Source organism: Aulonocara stuartgranti, assembly GCF_965226115.1.
Source record: "Aulonocara stuartgranti genome assembly, chromosome: 18".
NCBI lineage: Eukaryota > Metazoa > Chordata > Actinopteri > Cichliformes > Cichlidae > Aulonocara > Aulonocara stuartgranti.
The window spans coordinates 11,319,549-11,339,851 of record NC_138954.1 but is presented as its reverse complement, the minus strand read 5'-3'; the positions used below and the strand labels follow the sequence as shown (position 1 = coordinate 11,339,851).

General features: G+C 40.1%; 1 protein-coding gene across 4 annotated transcripts in view; it reads left to right on the top strand.

Annotated features, from left to right (window-relative positions):
- Nucleotides 1-20,303, top strand: part of LOC309693838 (receptor-type tyrosine-protein phosphatase mu) — a 170,196-nt gene that overhangs the window by 147,824 nt on the left and 2,069 nt on the right. For 2 of the 4 annotated variants that reach the window (XM_082513415.1, XM_082513412.1), the window contains 10 exons: nt 6,627-6,724; nt 9,007-9,123; nt 9,761-9,915; nt 11,189-11,324; nt 13,340-13,489; nt 13,824-13,997; nt 14,860-14,991; nt 17,730-17,855; nt 19,172-19,335; nt 19,524-19,659. In XM_082513415.1, the coding sequence (XP_082369541.1) occupies nt 6,627-6,724; nt 9,007-9,123; nt 9,761-9,915; nt 11,189-11,324; nt 13,340-13,489; nt 13,824-13,997; nt 14,860-14,991; nt 17,730-17,855; nt 19,172-19,335; nt 19,524-19,659 (1,388 nt within the window). The remainder of the gene's footprint in view (nt 1-6,626; nt 6,725-9,006; nt 9,124-9,760; nt 9,916-11,188; nt 11,325-13,339; nt 13,490-13,823; nt 13,998-14,859; nt 14,992-17,729; nt 17,856-19,171; nt 19,336-19,523; nt 19,660-20,303) is intronic. The other 2 variants (XM_082513413.1, XM_082513414.1) reach the window with 2 other exon arrangements.

Genomic DNA, 20,303 nt, shown 5'->3' with positions numbered 1-20,303 from the left:
AGCGTTAGCTCTCTGACAGCTGGAAGTGAAGCTCCTACTTGTGTTCTGCCTCTGTGAAGTGCCTCTTCCAAACTTCACCAACTAGGCACCACACACTCTGTACTACAAACAGTGCGCTCTGCTTGTATTCTTCAAGTGAGCTCTCAGACTGATTTCTCTGAAAATATTCTGTGGCCTAGTCTTTGAGAATGTAAGCTTTCCCCTCGGTACAGCTAGCTATCAAGATTATTTGTTTGTGTCGAAAGTGATTTTTTTTTTTAATAGTGTTTGTTTGTTTGTTTTCTTGAGACTTTATTTTTTTATCTTAAAGGTACCAGAAATTAATTTTGATTGCCTGAATCTGTATTTTAAAAAGATTGTTCAAATTTGACAGTACTGCCACACTTGCTCTCTTGAACAAAAGCCAAGAGGAGGTTAGCAATGGTTAAGTACAGTGCTGTGCAAGTCTTAAGTTACCACTGATCTCTTTATAGTTTCTTTGGAAGAAGCCAGGCTTTCTCTGTTTTGTTTTGTTTTTTTAGTTTTGTGAGAAATAGTTCTCCAAGCGTTTCTAAAGGTCTTTCAAAGGTTTTCTTTGGGCACTGAATACATTTTTTACTCATTTCAGTCCAGTCCTTGTACCCGACAATTTTCAGAGAAATGTTTTTGTTAAGCATCTTAGCACTGGCCTATGAATAATTCAAGCATAAAAAGGACCTAACTCAGGGGATGAACCACTTCTGTGTCTATGCATAACAAAAAAGTTGGCAAAGAACCAATTTTAAATTGTAACTTTAGGCAATTTTTTACAATTTCCACGTTAAAATGTTCCCATTTCTTTAGTTGACAGGCATAAAATCGTGTTTTTATGGCAAGCCTAAAATACTATCTACTGATTGACCAGCATCTGAAAGTCATGTTCTTAAGAAAAAATCCATCAAAGATCTGGCACAGGATCTGAGAGATGCATCTGCCCCTTCAGTTGATTTATCTGCTGTTGTGAGTCCTCATCATAAATGGTCTTAGTCGAAGGGCAGTTTTGAAAAAGCCATTCTTCAAGAAGAGAAACTATGAGGAATGGCTTAGGTATCCCAAATTACACAATAGCAGCTCTGAAAATCAGTAGCAGCAGAGCTTGTGGAGTGATGGAGGAGGTCAGGTACAAAAAATGAGTGTTTACAGAACAACAATGTGTAAAACACGATGTGGGCTCTGTAATCATTTAGAGCTGTGTTTCAGCCAGTGGTGTTGATGGTCTTGTTAAATTTGGTGGACCTGTGAACACATAAAAGTAATGAGATCTTGATCCAACATGCAGGTTCATTCAGCATCCCAAACATGCACCTATAACTTGGCAGGAAAACATACCATTGAACACCATCAGTCTTTGACCTCCCTTGAACTCAGTGTTATTAACAAAAGGCAAACAAAAGGCCAGCATCCAAAGAAGAGCTTCAAGTGTCTTCCAGAAGCCTGGAGAACTATTGTTGAAGACTACAGAAAAAAGATGTTGAAGAATAAGATACCGAAATATTCACTTTAAAGTTTTTTAGAATTGCTTTATATACAGCATTTCCATGGATATATGCACGTTTCAATACATTGCAGCACATCTTTCCCATTTTCCTAGAAAAATATAAAGAAATGAGAGGGGGGTTCAAGACTTTTCCACAGTACTGAATAGCATATACACTGGAAACAAGAGGAAAATATCTGGTCTCATTCAAATATTCAAAGTTTAGCTGCCACCACTTTAAGAGAACACTAACCAACACACTGAAACTTCGTGTAAAAAGGACGACTTGTTGCCAATGAATTGATTCACCTCACAACTCAAAGCTGATGTTCTTCTCACAAGCCAACTGCATGTGCTATTTCTTATCTGGCACCCGTGTAATCCAGAAAACATGATTCCTATTTAATGTAAATAACTGTCACAAGCATCAACAGCAAACATGAACATTGTGGTTAAGGTAATGAGGGGGTTCTGGTTAAAATTTGCAATGCGCTCGCAGTATCATGCTACAGAATAAAGAAAAGAAAAGCCTGAACCTGTCACCCTTAAAATAGAAAACAAACTGTACTGATGGAAGTGATTTCTTTCAGGACGACAGCGTCCTATCAGCATCAGATACAAAATGTAAGTGAATGTTTTTATGCAAATTAAAATACGACATTTTTGCTAGTAGAATTGGCTGTCACCAAATCTAAAGACCATTGAGTGACTTTGCAAAGTAATATTAAACAGTGCTTATGAAACAATTGTGTTCAGTGGCTTCAGTAGAGTTACAGATACTTGGAGAATCAGTCAGTCAAAAGTGCAGCAAAGACATTCAGGCTGCATGCTGTGGCCCAGCACCGCCTATGGCTAAAGAAAAGAGGTGCTTTCTAGACATTTTTTTAACTTACTGAAACAGGTTTTTGCGAACTCGATAATATAAAAGCTCCACTTTTACGGCTCATTGACTGCAGTGGCACATGTCAGCTTACAGCAGCAGAAATCTAGGATTTTAAAAGCATGCTATTTTTCAATGGAGATTGGTTAAGAAACCAATGAGTCTAAAATAAATTCTTTCCTCAACATTTGAAACTGTTCACCCGTTCTGTGTGAAAGTTGTCAAATCAACTGTGTTAGCGATTCCTTTGTTCTTGTATATCTACTTATCAAGAAGCACACTCACTTCCTCATGGGTGTCATCAAGTTACAGTCCAGGAAGCTATCTGTACCCATTCTCCATCTCTGCATTCACAACAAAGCATAAATTGGTTGGCTTAAGCTTGGCAGGAGCCTCCCATTGGATGGTTTATCATATAATGCCAAGTAGTATTGTGTTACTGAAGTCCTACACACCAGCTGTCCTGCTTCTCATTCTTCCTCTCCCAAACTTCTCAGCAATGTGCATCTTTCCTCAGGGACAAGTGTGGGAGGTAGCGGAGTGGGTGGCTCAATCAGGTTGGGTAGTTATCGTAGAGACGGAAACCGAAGTCCTACAGTTAAATCGAGATATACCACCACATGCAAAGCACAGGAAGTAGGGGAATACAGATGGAAGTTATGGAGTAGCCTTGTTCCAACTCTCTAGCTGTCTAGTTGATAGATCCTATTTGTATTTTTACTGTAAAAGCACAAACAGGATGGAAATGTGTTCGCAGAAATGATGGTTGGTTTTGAATCATTTTTTGTTTTTGTTTTTCATTTCTTTAAAAAGTCTTTAATTTAATTTATCTGCTTTTAGAAATAGATGTTTTTAAACTCTGTCAAACAGTATTGCACAATTAAATGTATGACAGTGAGGATGTGTTTAGGCACCCCACTAAGCAGATCAAACATGGCTTGATCAATCAAGTGAATAAAATGGTGATGACACTTTGTTGATGTCCTGAGGGAAATTAGGTTGTTGCAGAAGGCGTAAGTCAATAAGAAGCACAAACAGCACAATGATAGGATCCAGGAACTGCTGCAGCTCCTCATACTAAGGCAAAACAAATTAGTAACAATACAATAGAAATATTCAAATGTGTTTTTATACTAGATTCTATTTTAGCCCGTAATGATTTCATAATCGCTGTAGTTCTTCATTAAGGTTTCCCAAATTGTTGTTAATTTCTTTTAATTGTGTAGTTAGTGGTTTTATGATCATGGCACTCAAGCCAGATACGAAAGCCCGTATAGCTATGCAGTAGGGAGAACAACTCTCTTCATGCCCACCTTTGTTGTTGTTACTGCTTTTTATATAGATCTTTCCCTGGGTGTCCTAGTGATCTAGTGCTTACAGCTGCAGGAGGCATAAATCCAAAAAGTGAGATTTTTTTTAAATAGGAAAACCTTTTCCTGCTACTATCCTCTCCCTTCAAGGCCATGCACATGTTCTTTATACACACTAAAAATAATGCTTTTGGCTGCATAGGGGATCTGAACCCTACTTTCCCAGGTGAAAGTCATCTGCATAACCCACAACACAAATTTCCCCAATGACTTTTTCGTTTTTTCTACTTTGTACTGCTCACCTTATCTGGTGTACAAGTCCTCTGCTTAACCAAAGTGTTGTGTCATGGACTAGACTCTTTAATTTACTACTAAAGTGAAAGGAGGTGTAATGTGCTTCCAGAGTAACCAACAATATCTACAATATGCTAAAACTTTTATGTGTTCCTTAAGATACCTTTAGGGTACATCACAGGTCAAAGTATCCTTGTTTCCTAACTGGATAACAGTTGTTCAAATTTGTATGAAATTAAGTGTATCCTTATGCTTCCATAGGAATTGAGAATGTAAGTAGCAGCCAGGTGCTGCTAATCAAATGCACTTCATGAATTCTCTCTAGAGCAACATGGCTAATGTTTATCAAGTTACGGCTGAAGAAGTTGTGGAAAAACTTCCTCTAAACAGATGAAACCAAAATGTGATGTTTGGTCATAATGCACCACACCATGTTTGGAGAAACTCAAATACAGCATATTGGCATAAATGCCCCATACCCATCATCAAGCACGGTGGTGGAGGGGTGATGATTTGGGTTTGTTTTGCAGCCACAGGGTCCTAGGCACCCGGAAGTCACTGAGTCAACCATGAACTGTTCTGTTTAGTAAAATATTCTATAGTCAAATGTGAGGCCATCTGTCTGAGAGTTTTGGGAACAGGACAATGATGCCAAGTATCACAGCAAATCTACAACAGAATCAAGGTGTTGCAATTGTCCAGCCAAAGTCCAAATGTTGTAAGAGAGCTGTGCATAAACAAATGACCTCAAACCTCAGTGAACTGAAGCAATGTTGTGAAAATTCCTCCATAATGATGTGAGAGACTTACAAAGCCATACAGATTTACTATTTTACTAATTGCTGATAAAGGTTGTTCTACAAGATGCTGAGTCGCGGTGCGTACTTTGTGCATTCCTGAGGAAAACTTTCTCTCTTTTTTTCCTTTTCTTTCTTTTTCATGACTTGAGTTTTTACAGGTTTCAGTGGCCTAATGTTTATTAAATTTACCTGCCACATAAATGACAACGAAGAAAACGCCAGCAGCTTGTGTATCTGCCATGTTTTGTCTTAGCTTGTGCCTGTGTGTGTCTGCATAATTTGTTATGTCTCCAGGTAATTCGGGCCAACTCGGGAGAATGCACAGTTGTAGAGATTTGCATTCACTAATTAATTTGTCAGAAGTAATTTTTTTCTACTTGGTGCTTGATTAAAACTAATATTAATAATTTTAATTAACCAGAATAATAATTAAATTCAGCCCACAATTATTGCTCAGTGAAGTTTTAAATATTGGAGGCATTGACTGGCTCTCTGCTCATTTATTTTGATGTTCACCAGACACATTTGGGTCCGGTTCGGTGGAAAGGTTGGTGTTGAACAGATGAGATGTAGTGGTAATTACTTTGAGCTTTGCCATACACACGCATGTGCGGACGCACGGAGAACAGCAGCCGTTGGGCTCATATTTAAATTTGTGATTCGTTTTCCTTTCTCGTTTTCATCCGTGTTTAAGCTGTGTGTTGTAGAGTAAGCACTATGTGATGAATCTGATGTAGAAGCACCATGAATAAATTATACCTGACACGTCTTTCAGCGCTAGATCCGTGAAGTGAAAATGCCCTGTAAACTCTCTTGTTCCAATATGTCAGTAATACCACCAAATTTATGTTTGGAAGTTAATCTGAAGAAGAAGCTGACATTACTGATGAGAAAACATTACCCACAGTATGCACGTCAGCAGTAAAGCGCATTACCAAATTTAGTGATAGATGGTCCATTGTGGCAAACAAATTCTTCCACTAATAAATATGAAAATAAACTTGGAGACATGGAAACTTGGGTAATTGTTTTAAGGTACACAAATTTACAATCTGCCGCTTGCCTGTTAGAATGCATATTAGAGTTCAATGGTCCCCTGTTAGTCATTAGTAAACACTTACAAATGCTTTATTCTGCACTACCATATTCTACAACTACTGGACTATTATCTAAGCGTTTACCCTAGTGACCCTCTTGCGTACTAATCATTGATAGTTACAAAGTTTTGTGCCTGTAAGGTGGTAATGCTACGAGTCCTTTCTCTGAAATGTCCGTTCTTATATAACAAAATGGCAAACTGCAAGTGTTAATATTATCCAAATAACCCTAAAATAACTCTGAATATATCTTGCAGTCTAAAGTGAGGCTCGCTCATAAATAATTCTGTAGCCTAAGACTTATTCTGCAGTAATTAGGAGGGGGAAACTCTTAGGTAATGGCCTCGTGGTTTAGGAATATGGCCATGCAAAATAAAAGTAGTAAGTGCACTTTATCGACTAATATGAGCCAACATACCACTAATAATAGCAATAATATGCAACTGATTATTGCTCATATATGAACCACTGAAGGTTATACATTAACGTGTTTTTGGATGAACCAGATTAACCAGATGTGTTTACAAGATGCCAAACTTGTAGTTTTTTAAAGGGTACTATTAATGTGTAACATGCGTTGAAGCCCACAGAGATTTGTTAGTAGTTAAGGGAAAGAGCTAGACTGCAATAAAACCTGACTGAAGCCTCAACACCCCAATACTTGTGTGAAGCTATTGTAAGATATTTAAGGTAGGTTTGGGGGGGAAAAAATATTTGTAAAATGTAATTTCCTCTCTATGTCTCTCCTAGGCCCCATGCAGGAGACGGTATTTGATTTCTGGAGGATGGTCTGGCAGGAGAACACTGCAGCTATCGTCATGGTGACCAACCTGGTGGAAGTGGGCAGGGTGAGTATTTATGACACGTTCACTTGAACTGCACATCTCAAATAAGATTACCTTGCCCCCAGTCGACTAACAGCCTGATTGTATTTCAAGGCAAACTGAGACACCTTTTGTTATTATCTTTGAACATCAGTCCCCAGATGTTTGTGTGCACGCACGCGCTGACTTAGTGAGGCATGGGACTCGTGTGCCGCCAGCTCTTTTTTTCATCTATCTGATCAGTGAGAAGTGAGAAGAAACTGATTGATGGCCTTCATTACCAGAGAGGCATCCAGGCGTCTGACTACTGTTTCATCTCAGTGGCTCTATAACAGGAGATTAGACTCCGCTGAAGCCGCCAGCTCCTTCCAAGCTCCTCCGAGCAGAAACATCTCTTAATGCTGTCCTCACTGGACAAAAGGGGACTGTTATTGAGTAGTGAGGACAGTTCATAATGTTCAAACTAATGGTAAAGCCTTGACTTTTCTTGTTCACTACAGCATGTGGCCTGCCTCGGGGGGGGGAAAAACCCAGAGCCCTGCTTCAGTCCTAATTTGTTCCACTTAACTCGCACTTTAGTTCCTCCTGGTTAGGTTATAATCAAGAGAAAATGAAGGTCTTAACATACAGTGTAATGCTTTGACTGCCACGGGATTTTTCTCTAAGAATTTTAAATACACTGAAAGCCCTTTTAAAAAGAGGCGCACCTTGATTTTGCTGATGTGCATTTTTGGTGGGGCTTAAATGTAGCAGAGCTGATAATGATTCATAGCCCCATCTCTAGGTACCTCATTAGGCCTTTCCTCTAGAGTAGCGGAGTCCAGCCCACCCCACCCCGCACCTTCTCCACACCTGCTTAGTACTCGGCGGGCCCCGGCCCTCAAACCGTCTGTTATATGATCCTTGTCCAATGGCGGGCGGTAGGCACAGTTGGTCACAGTGACGGTAGCTCCACAGAGGGCCCTATAAAATCACTCCACCGTATCACAGTGGGCCATCTGCTCGGCACAGTCACTGATGAACTCTGGGAAATCCTGGCACACACACACACACAGAAGCACACGCAGCCTCTCTCCCGCTGGTTTCAGACAGGGGGGCGGTGCTCGGCACACTTTAATGTACGAGAGATTTGGTTTGGAAGTCAGCGTGCTGATGTGTGTGATGAGGTGATGCTCCATGTGCTTCTTTTCTATACACTCTATCCATATGAGTGAAGACGTGTAAGACCTGTGCACGCTCGTCACGTGCTCATAAGTGTGCCCGCACAAAAGAACATCTGTGTCTATGCTGGCATATTTTAGCCCAAAGGCTAATTCCCCCCCAAACTAGGCGCCTGATAGAGTGATCTAATAAGGTAATGGCTTTTGCCTAACTCAATCTGGCTGGAAGCGGACGGTGGATTTGTGATTGTCATCAGGGATTAGTCATCAGGGGTGTCAGAGAGAGGGACCTCCAAGTCCCCCTCTGTCTGTGTCATTCCACAAACCAAAATCTCATTTCATTCGTAATCAGCGCATAGACGCCAGGAATGAAAATTGAATCTACTTGTGGCTGATGTCGCATTTATACCTCATCAAAAATGATCATTCTCTGATATACCTCCGTGATCTCAATCTCTATTACCAGCCTTACTTCCCTCTGTATCAACAGTTTAATTGGGAAGGGGGGGGGGTAATTTTGCGCTCTTATGATACCTAATACAAGTAATATTTCCAGTGGGGTGTTTTAGATTTCTGTTGGGAAATCTGTTTTAAACAGCTCAGGGTTTATTATTTCATATCAATATTGGATTGTCATTATATTTCCCTCATTTAATTGTTGTACACATTTTTTTTTTTTTTATGTTTTATCCTATTTCACCACACTGGTAGTCAATTTTTTAAGGTGGAGAAATCACATACCCCCATTGCACCTACACTGTTCTGTTCCAGGTTTTTGCACAGTCCACCTTTAGACTCATTTTCACATTATCGACATGAGAATGAAAAAGCAATAACGTGCGAATGAACTCTCCCATCGATACATAAGATTCCCATTTACAGCAGATCCTTGACCGGGGGCCGAAACTAATATGAAGCAAATCTCATTTTGATTTGAAAGAAATGCTTCAAACGCTGAAATATCAGGTGGCAAATGGGGGCTAATGTTATGTGACAATTATCTTTATTGGAAAAAATGATGGCCTGGCAACTTGCAGAAATTCTAATATGAATGTGTGCAGTGAAGCATTGTGAATATAAATTCATTGCAGTTAGCATACAGCTTGTGAAGATGTTGTGTCAAACACTTGGTTTTGTCACTCTCAGGTGAAGTGCTGTAAGTACTGGCCTGATGATACGGAGATCTACAGAGACATCAAGGTGACACTGATAGAGACTGAGCTGCTGTCAGAGTATGTCATCAGGACCTTTGCTGTAGAGAAGGTACACTTTAACCTTTTAAACACTTTTTTCCAGTTATAAATACAGTCATAACTTTTCAGATGTAGCTTTCCTACCTGAATAGCTGGAGAAGGACATATATATAAGGCTTCTCTAGCACTTTATGACAATGTTTATTAAATAGATGGATGGATGTTTAACATATATTAATATGCAACCTAACCTAATATAACCTAATAGAATCATTTCTACCTCTCGATTTTTCTCTTTAACTATTGTTTATACCATATAAAAACTCCTAATTGTTACATTCTACTGTGACATTTTATAAAATCTTCAGGCAATATCCATTCAAAGAATAAACACAAATACTAATATAACATAGAGGAATATACTGTTCTTTATGGTACATGCAAAGTGCCCAGATAACTAATGCAGTGCATATTGTATAATATCAGCATGACAGATAGCTGCTACAGTAGGTGAAGACACATGGCTACACTGGCCTTAAACATCCTGTTCATCGCTAGATTAAACTTTGTACAAACCTTTCTTGGATCTTGATGAAGAGTGTGTTGATATTCAATTCAACCCGTATTTACTTTGGAAAGACTTCACACATCCATGTTCTTCTCACTACATTCTCTTTTGCTTTGTGTGCTTAAACTGTGTTCCTCAGAGAGGAGCTCATGAGATCCGGGAAATCCGACAGTTTCACTTCACTGGCTGGCCGGACCACGGTGTGCCATATCACGCCACCGGCCTTCTGGGGTTTATTAGAAGAGTCAAGTCCAAGACCCTGACCAATGCCGGACCCATGGTGGTTCACTGCAGGTTGGTGTGCACTCAGACGAAGAACTCTTCTTGATACTTGTGTTTTAGCTCTAACCCATGTGTACCTATTTTTGTGATTTGCGTATTTTTATACAATAGTCATTAGACTAATAGCGGCTCAATGCAGAAGTTACATATGTATAGCTAAGTACTGCCTTGTGGCTGGTATGTTACTTACGTTTTCATTCAGTCTTTTAATCCAAGAACTAGTCCCCAAAACTGGGTATTAGTAACTGGGACAGTATCCATGGAAAGATGTTGTGGTGTTAAGGTTTTTAAATATCATTTGCCATTTTTGGTGTTTATAGTACTGTGTACACAACAAGCAAATTTTGATTCACCTCTACTGTACTGTATATTGGGCTTAATGTACACTACAGTGTAGGTCACAATTATGGGATCGTAATAACTGCTAAAACATAAATCGTAATGTAACATTACATAAATGAGTGGTTTCCAACAATCCTTGTCAGGTGAGCTCACAAACCCCTTCTGTTTACCATTTATCATATTTACAAGCTTGGATAGCAAGTTAGCAAGCTAACAATTCCCATTATTTTTCCATCCTTCACAAACAGATATACATTTATCATTATGAAATTACCTTTTTATCCATTATGTTCAGCCAGTAATCATTTATTCATTTTGTTAGCAACTGTTAATCCATAATTTTAGCTTATGTTCAACTGGTGGCCCCATTTTTACAATAACCTTCATTGTTTTAATTCGTTTTAGCTAGCATTTTAAACTAGTTACATTTAGCTAATAGTGAAACAGTGTTTCAACTAGGTATATTTTAGAAGTTTCAGTGATTTGTTCACATTGTTAGCCAACAGTTTTTGCTGTTACTATTCCATACGTAGCTATTTAGTTTGTTTTTTATCTGTTTTTAGTAATTTAGGCATCCCTATTAGCTACATGCCACCTAAACCTAATGTTAGCTTTGCTGCTTCAACTTGTTCAGGTCCACTTAATTCTTTAATTAAATTGTAATTTAATTTTTTTTAATTTAGTTGAGCTGGTCTCCCTGTGGTGCTTGGTAATCACTGCATTAAATAGCCAATTTGAAACATAAGTGACCTCTGGGCACTCTTAATGTTGGCAACAGATCAAGTAAAGCTGTTGATGTGAAACCCTAGTGTGCTCAACTTTTTATTGTTAGGGAAATCATTTAATCTTATTCCACCTCATAAAAGTTATATTTCTTTAAACTTAAAGCAAAAAAAAAACCAAACCTCACTTCTCATGAATAAAAATCCGTGTCTGTCCGCAGCGCTGGAGCCGGTCGGACAGGCTGCTTCATCGTCATTGACATCATGCTGGACATGGCGGAGAGAGAGGGCGTGGTGGACATTTACAACTGTGTGAGGGAGCTGCGTTCACGGAGGGTCAACATGGTTCAGACTGAGGTACTGTACGACTGGTTTAAACAGTTCTCCACAGAGACATCACTAAAATACAGAACTGCAGGACTGCAGCTTGACAGGTTTTGGTCCTCAAAAGTGGATTAACTAGAATCAATAAATAATTCTTAGATTGAGCCCCCTGCTTCTCTGGTCCTGAACAAATGCTGAGAATTCATACCAGCCAGAAGCAGTGTCATTAAAAGAATGTTTTATATTTGGAACAAATAAATCATCGCCTGTCATTTATTAGTCGTTAATTCTGTAGCTTAGGTGATCCACAAGAGGTTTTTAAGCATTTTCCCAGTGACTGATGAGGCTCATTATTTTTGTAAATGCTGTATAATACGGTAGTTTAATGTTTTCCTGTCATTCACTTTCAAGTGCCAGTTCAAGTGTAACATTTTTCTCAAACAAAGATATGTTCATTATGTAATTAAACAATCCAAATAATTAACATAATCTGATGTTAAGCAAGTGCTCTACTTGTTTTAGTTTGCTTTTAATATTATTTGAATTATATTCATATTCAAAGCTGGCATATTTATGTCTAGAACAGGAGTGTGGATTTTATTGTTACAATTCGCACTACTGTTACATTTTTAATGATAATTTCTCACAAAGGACGTTTACTGGAGTGCACACCCTAACTATTCCTCCAAGTGGTAAACACAAGTGCTTGGCAATATGCGTTGTAATAAAAGGGTTTAGAGTGTTGAGGATTTGGCTCATATTGATGGTTTCAAAACATCCCTGGCTCATCCTATAGTTTTACGCTGATGCGGACAACCGAAAGACTCTGTGCTTTCCTGAACACCGGCCATCTGGAGGTGTCCATAGTCTCGGTGAATGCATCATTTCACCGTAATTCCCTTTAAATCACAAGCGTCATTGGATTTAATGGGCAAATGTTTCATTGCTGACGTCCGGATTGGGATTTGAGCAACTGGAGACCAAAGGCTGCTCACCCTGAGTCACTCTCCTCAAGTTCAGTGACCTTCAAATTCTGTGTATGTGTCTATTTTCCCTCACAGGTGTTCTGGCTGGTTGGCACAGCTCCTCAGCCCCGCGGCCACACACCACCATCCTACCATGCTTTAATTTAACCACGGAAATGAAATGCTTTGTTGTTGTTTACATATTATGAGCTCAGATAAGCTCTATCAATCTGCGGATTGATAGAGCTGGTCTTACTGACCCAGGCAGGGATAGTCAAACTCTGAGGTCAACATTTCACATTCTGCTTTAGACTTAACAAATGGCAACACATGTTCCCCTTTCAATCTGTAAATCTGACCCCTGTGCATGTGTGTGGATTTTGGTACAAAGTGACAAGGAAGTGTCAGCTGGAAATGTCACTTCAGAATAGATTTGCATCAAGCTGTGTCGCCATGTCCACTGCTTGAGTGACTGACTGAGGAGGAGGAAATGTGTTACGATTTTATGTTTTTCTGACCGCACGCTATTGAGCACAGTGGGTGTTGGGTTTTTTGTTTGTTTGCTTGTTTTTGGTTTTATATAAGAACTCAACCATTAACCTTCCTGTGACGATGATAGCAATACTCATGAGGAAATCCTAACCTTGATAAGTTCACTGAGGTTTCATAGGATCCTAAAAAAACATGGAAAAGGTCAAGTCATTCATGAAAATATTTTCTGCTAGACTTCTAAATATTTTAAGGTTTTGAAAATGTCATACAATTCTGGGTTTTATAAGAGAATTAAATAAGCTGTGTACCAAAAAAATGCAAAAATATGTATTGTAACCTTTGAACAAAGACAATGACAAATATTAGACACAGAAACTGCCGTGGGGGTAAAGCATAATCCCAGTAAGGTCATGGAAAGGTCACTGAATTTTTCTAGCAAAAACAGAGGGAAACCCTGGCTCACATATTTCTGCTTATAGCAGTGGTAGAAATAAAAAATAAAACTTTCTTTTTTTGGGGGGGGGGAGCTTGTCTTCTGTCATAAGTCATAGATGCCTGATGGATGCGCAATGAGGATGCTGTTTTTTTCAGGAGCAGTATGTCTTCATCCATGATGCCATTTTGGAGGCATGTCTCTGTGGCGACACCACCATTCCTGCGAGTCAGCTCCGCTCCGTCTACTACGACATGAACCGCCTGGACCCGCAGACAAACTCCAGCCCCATTAAAGAGGAGTTCAGGGTGAGGAGCTATTTAACGTAATTAGACACATACAGTGTGTGCAAATTCATGATGACACATTATCTGAAGCACGAGGCTGCTTTAAACAAATTCTGTGCATAAACGTACTTTATATAAATAGGTGATGCATCTAATGTATAGTTATATGAAATGCGCCACCCCACTCTAAGTTTTATCCCAGTCACTTCAGGGGAGTCGGAGCTATCACTAATGTAACTGATCAAAGAATCGCATTGTTAATTACCATATCGGGAGATAATTAGCGCACTCAAAACCCAAGTGCCTACCTTCCTGCGTCAGTATGACACCATGTAATTCTGCTTCAATCTCAAAGACACTCAATATGGTGACTCCCACGCTGCGGGTGGAAGACTGCAGCATCGCCCTGCTGCCTAGAAACCACGAGAAGAACCGCTGCATGGACGTCCTGCCTCCGGACCGCTGCCTTCCCTTCTTGATCACCATTGACGGCGAGAGCTCCAATTACATCAATGCCGCTCTGATGGATGTAAGGGTCAAACATTTTACACTTTTAAGTCTGTCTGCTTGCATGCTGGTTCAGATCATCTTGCTGATTTCATCGCTGTAATTTTAAAGTGGTAAAGTAGCACTGAATCACAAATTGGTGAAACTGCAGCTGCCTGTATTTGTGTATTGGAACCTTAAAATGTTGCTGATTTGAAAGCAGGGATTTTGCATTTTTTTTTCCGTAGAAGTAAGACCTACGACATGTTGGTATTTCAGCCTGCTATACAATGCTGATTTTTATGTGACTTTTAAATGTTGCTAATTTTTATAAAGAGTATAGTAAGTCAAAATTCAGATTTAAGTCTTGCAATCTTGACTTGAAATTTACTCATTGAGACTTTTAACTTGGACTGCAGCCACCTAGGACTTGAGTTAAGAGCTTCTGCCACAGAATTAAGACTTCACAACATCTCTGAATCGCTGTCACTTCTAATTAAGCACTTATCTGTCAGTATCTAAGAAACATCAAAGGAAACAATTGAAAATGCTATGTCTAGCAATTCTTAAGGGGACCTAACAAAGAACACCTTGACAAGGTACATGCTCGCTGATGGACTTTTTGGCTCCTGCTGGGATTGAGCAGGTGACCTTTCAGGTACAGGATTGTCTCAGTCCCCACTGGGCTACATTGGGGAGCCAGAAACCACATTAAAAGTGCTCTGTCCTAAAATAATCTCCCTAGACATGGAATCTCCATTAGAAAACTGCTCTAAGCAGGAAGTCTGGTTGAGAGACGGAGGTCGTTTTAGAAATGGTTTTATTCTTGACAGTGTTGCACAAAAGCATGCACTTGGTCTATTCAGCATCAGCTCTTTCTTTTTCTTCTTCTTCCCTCCCTCCAGAGTTACAAGCAGCCTTCTGCATTCATAGTGACACAGCACCCATTGCCAAACACAGTAAAGGACTTCTGGAGATTGGTGCTGGACTACCACTGCACATCCATAGTAATGCTCAATGATGTCGACCCAGCACAGGTAAACCCGACCCAGTACATTTGCTTAAATAAATAGCAAGCACATGAAATCCTGAAGGAAGAATCTTAATGCAAGAATTTTACTCACAAACAAATGAGACATGAGTTCTTTCATGACAGTTTTTTTTTTTTTAATCTAAAAGTTGCAAAAAGGACATTGATGGGAACCGATTGAATGATTACATTTCACAAACCCAGGGAAACCCCGAGGGATGTATCTATGTTAGAGAAACTATATATTTGTATGAATACTGAATATGCTTGAAATAAGGTATATACTGCAGAGTGGAAGGAATAGGACTTGCTGTAAAAGTAGACGAAGAAAAGAAGGCCTGTGGAAGAGACTCCAGATTTCTCAGCCCGAGGCTCTGTCATAACACCCGGGGATCAAAGCCTGAAGCCAGGCTGCTCTCCCCATCCAAATCCCCTTTCCCTAGGTGACTGGCTGGATAGAAAAGGCCTTTCATTCAATATTCTCACTGTAGCCAGCCCGTCAGCAAGCCAAGAAAGCAGCGCAGGTGGGAAGGTAGGAAGGGGGTGGGTGGAGGTTGAGGAGTAGATGAAGGCGAGGGAGGTTTACCATCTTCTCCATCAACATCTTTGTTTTTGCATCTGTTGAATTTGTCAAGTTTTGATGGGCTCTAAAAGGAAGGCGGAAAGCGGTGCTTAAGCTGCCACACAGACAGCATAATGTGCTTCTGCTTTTGTGTGTAAGAGACACAAAGTAAGCAACTATTTCCATGTCCGTCTGGATTCCCGTGTTGAGGTCTGTTATTTGCATTTCTCCAAGATGGTCCCTTTTTTCTCCCCCTTGATTGTTTATGACTGTGGCATGCATTTGTGACATGACATGTCTGTCAATGTGAGACGTGTCCATCTGTGTGTAAGCTTCCATTTGTCTGATTTAGAGCTCTGAGGCTGGCGACTGGCTCCACAGGTGCAAGTTCTTAACTGGGCTTTCTCTCATAAAGGAGCGGAAATGGAGGGGTTTTTACTGCTTTTGCGAGGCCATCCTAGAGGGTTTCTGCTCAGTGCACAAGAACAGTCAGTCTTAATATTGATAACTGCCACTTAAGACTTGTAATTAGAGTTAACTGCTGATTAGTGTTTATTTGAAACAATCTATTGATTGAATATTGATTAATCAGTCTTTTACTGCAAAACCCAAGGTAGCATTGCTTTGTCCATCTGACACTGCAAGAGCTTGTAATTTGTTATTTTACAATAAGAGATCAGAAAGTCCATGCCCATTCCAAATTTGACTCGTCTCTTGTTCAGGGTCGACTGCTTATGAAACCCTGCACAGCCTCTAGGACGATTGGTATCTTTATCAGCCCCTCAAAGTCCTGGTCTGACACCCACTTGCTTATTTGCATCTGCAATTTTACCACATATCCAAACATTTGTGTCCACAATCACTGCTGATAAGAGCTGGATTTCTGACTATGCCCCAGATGCCAAACAGCGGTTTTCAGAGAATGAAGCGAAGAGAATAAATGTCCTCGCCTAAAGATTGAGCATCAAGTCAGAGTTTACATATGAAGGGCTGTTTACCATAAATGCCTCCCTAGGGTCAGAGAAAGGCATGTGAGAAGGAAGATGATTTAAGGGCACTCTATGCCGTAGCAGTGCTAGCATGACACTGTTGGTCCATTCACATTGCATTGAAAAGGCCACAGCAACAAATCTTCACTCTACATCCACCCTACTTGCCAGATTTCCCAGCCTATCACTTTGTTCTCTTCCCCAAAAATAAAAGTTGAATGGTGACTATTTTGACCCACTGGTGGAGATCCAGACACGTTATAGACAAACAAGTGCAGCTATTTAGAACAAGACATCCGCAGAGTGATTTAAAAGCAGTGTCAGCGCTAAAAGTGGTACAAAACTACCCAAGGAGACAGCCTTGAGTGGAAATGGGTGTGGCCACAGACCTTTTTTAACTGTCTCTTGCAGCTTCAGCCTAAACATATAAAGTTTATTTGGCTGGAAATGATGTATGTTAAAAGGATGGAATAATTTTGCTGAAAATGAAATTTGTCAAGTTTGTTGGTGTGAAATGTTTAGCCGCTTGGGCTGTAGGAATATACCAGAAAAAGGACAGGAACAATACATTTCTTTCATCAAAAATACAGGCAATGAATTATCTTTCCATCAATCAATCTTTTGATGATCTTGCCTTTGATGACATTTTTCATCTTAGACATGAATCATGTTTTTTTAAACTGCTTTTAAGGAACAAAGAATGTGCATGTTTTCTAAAGAGGGGCAAAAGAATTACCCAAAGATTTTGAGAAATTTCAGTTGATTTGTTGAACAAAGGGTTAGTTGATTAGGAGAAAGCTCCCAAACTTGGAGAACACCTGTGTTTAGTTTCTGCAATATCAAAAAAAAAAATTTTTGTATTGAATGTTCTCAAATTTAAAAAAAAATGTTCAATGTTCAATTTTAAAAAGAAAAGTACTTTGTATTGAATGAATTCACCTCTTTTGACTCTGCCTATTGTACCGTGTCACTTTGCCTTCAGACTTAATTTTTTTTTTTTTTTTTGCAAGTGTATAAAAGGAGCTGACATCAGAGTCACAGTCTTTAGTCAGTATAGTTTGGATCTGAAACTAATAAGTCATCTTTCCTTTTCTTGTGTTTCCCTTTGTTGATTTGTCTGCGTGCTGGTGTACATGCATTTCTCTATATGTGTGTATGCGTGTGTGTGTATGTGCACATGCCTATTTGGTTTAGTTGTGCCCACAGTACTGGCCAGAAAACGGAGTCCACCGCCACGGACCCATCCAGGTGGAGTTTGTCTCCGCTGATCTGGAAGAGGACATCATCAGCAGAATATTCCGGATCTACAATGCGGCTCGGGTACGGTAACACAAAATGGACAAGCTACAAACAAAAAAAGCATTCTGTGTGATCAGCCTGATGTGTAGTTGTTGGGGTTTTTTTTGTTTGTTTTTTTCTGCTTTGCTGCCCATTTATTTGTAACTTTTGAAACTTGTTTGTCTTCCCTGCTGTGAAGCCAATTTATTCTGTGACTGCACACCTCACACGTCCCACTCATACGTCGGCCTGTCCGTTCAAGCTGTGCAGAGGCAGAGTCATTGTGCTCTTTAACTATGCCACTGCACCAGTTGACTGGATGGAGGTGTGATTGCCACAAGTTAATTGTCTCTTAGACAGCTTGAGAAAATTGTCACATGTAGTTAAAAAAAAAAGAGGAAGCAGAAAACAGGTTTTCCCGTCAATTAACACATTTTGGGTTGAACAAGAACACGGCGATGCTGAACAAAAACTACCAACACATACTTCTTATAAGTGGAATCTAATGTATCCGCAGCACAATGTGCAACTTCTTTTTAAAGGTGACAGTTTCATTTGCATCATTTTTGAAGTGGCCAAAAGAGGATAAATTATTTCATGCAATGAGTCAGAAAAATCATAAAAAGAAAGACATTTGCTTTTATTTTGTGTCTCTCGTATCATCCTGTGACACCCTAGATTTATTTTGAAGTGAGCCCCATATTTAAATTATTTCTAATAAAGAAATAACTCTTGTTTTTTTTAAATGATTTAAATAAATATCACAAATCTAGTTCACTTGCATTTTTCTGGAATCGTGAGCGAACCCTCAAAGAGAGATATCTCACAACATGGCGTGTACTGACCCTTTAACTTTGAGCTACCAGACATCACTGCACAGACAGGCACCTGACCCATGCCGGCATCACCTGCAGTCACCTGTGTAAGCTGTTTATCCCAACAGCCTGCTCTCTGTTGTCAATAATCGCTCCTCATATTAACGTGCTGTAACATCCTCTGGCCGGCAGAGGCACCTACAGCATGTTAAGTGCACTACAAGCTAATCACACATGATCGCGGACAAGTGTTATTGATCGATATGTCTGAGTGTGATTTAGAGTGTCTGTATCCTAGATTGCTTAACTATCTGTCTCCAGCAGCAACTGTGCTCATCTATCACCCTGTCTTATCTGCACGCTTATCTCTTCAGCGACTCCTCGCGCCCTTTAACCATCTCTATCCAGCCTCTGATGAAGCTTAGCTTCACCCTCCCTGCATCTTTACAGTCTGATTGCATCTTTATACAACAGCGATTAACTCCCTCCCCCCTACATATGTGTATTAACCTGGGATAACTGTTGTCCTTCCCCCCCCTCTAGCCTCAGGATGGCTACCGGATGGTGCAGCAGTTCCAGTTCCTGGGTTGGCCCATGTACAGAGACACGCCCATGTCCAAACGCTCCTTCCTCAAGCTCATTCGACAGGTGGATAAATGGCAGGAGGAGTACGACGGGGGAGAGGGACGCACTGTGGTCCACTGTCTGTAAGTTTCCAACTTCATTCCCTGCTGGTATTAAAAATGAAACATCTCCACCTACTGACTGAAAGCCTTCACTGCATCAAAACACACCTCAGCCTTTTGTGAGCCTTTAGTGTCAGCTTTAGCTTTCTTTTTGAACTCTTCTTGGATGACTTTGAAATTTTTAATTAACTTTTTTCTCACAACCATAGGAATGGAGGCGGCCGCAGTGGGACATTCTGTGCCATCAGCATTGTGTGTGAGATGCTTCAGCACCAGCGCTCTGTGGATGTTTTCCACGCTGTCAAGACACTGAGGAATAATAAGCCCAACATGGTGGACCTACTGGTGAGGGACACTGCAGGAGCTGAAAACTTGATATAAATGCAGTCTTCATAAATCAGAATATTGTTTTAAGTTTCTCACAGTACCAGTTGGGAATCTACAGCAATCTAGGTATAATGGCTGAAGAAGCAGAGAGAACAACATATTGTCTTTCTGCGCGTCCAAACCATCTCAGCCTTGGCTGTCTAACTTTCTCTCCAAAACACTCAACCTGTGCCGCCTCTGACGTACTCTTTTCTAAACTTGTCTGTTCTGGTCACTTCCAATAAAAATAGCAACATCTATAGCTCTGCCAGTTCATCCTCCTGTCTTCATGTCAGTACCACCATCTCCAAACCACACATCATAGCAGGTCTCACTACTACCTCGTAAACCTTCCCTTTCACTCTTGCTGCTACTCTTCTGTCAAAAATCACCCCTGATATTCATCTCCACCCACTCCACTCTGCCTGCACTCTCTTCTTCACCTCTCTTGTTCGCTGTCTGTTGTTTTGTACGAATGACACCAGGGATTTAAACTCATTAATCTCACAAAAAAGTAATTAAAAAAGCTACTTTCAGTTACTGCCTTAACTACATGGTGTCAACACAGCAGTGTTACCTTCAAATATTTCATTTGGCTTTACGCCCTTCCTGATATTTCCCAG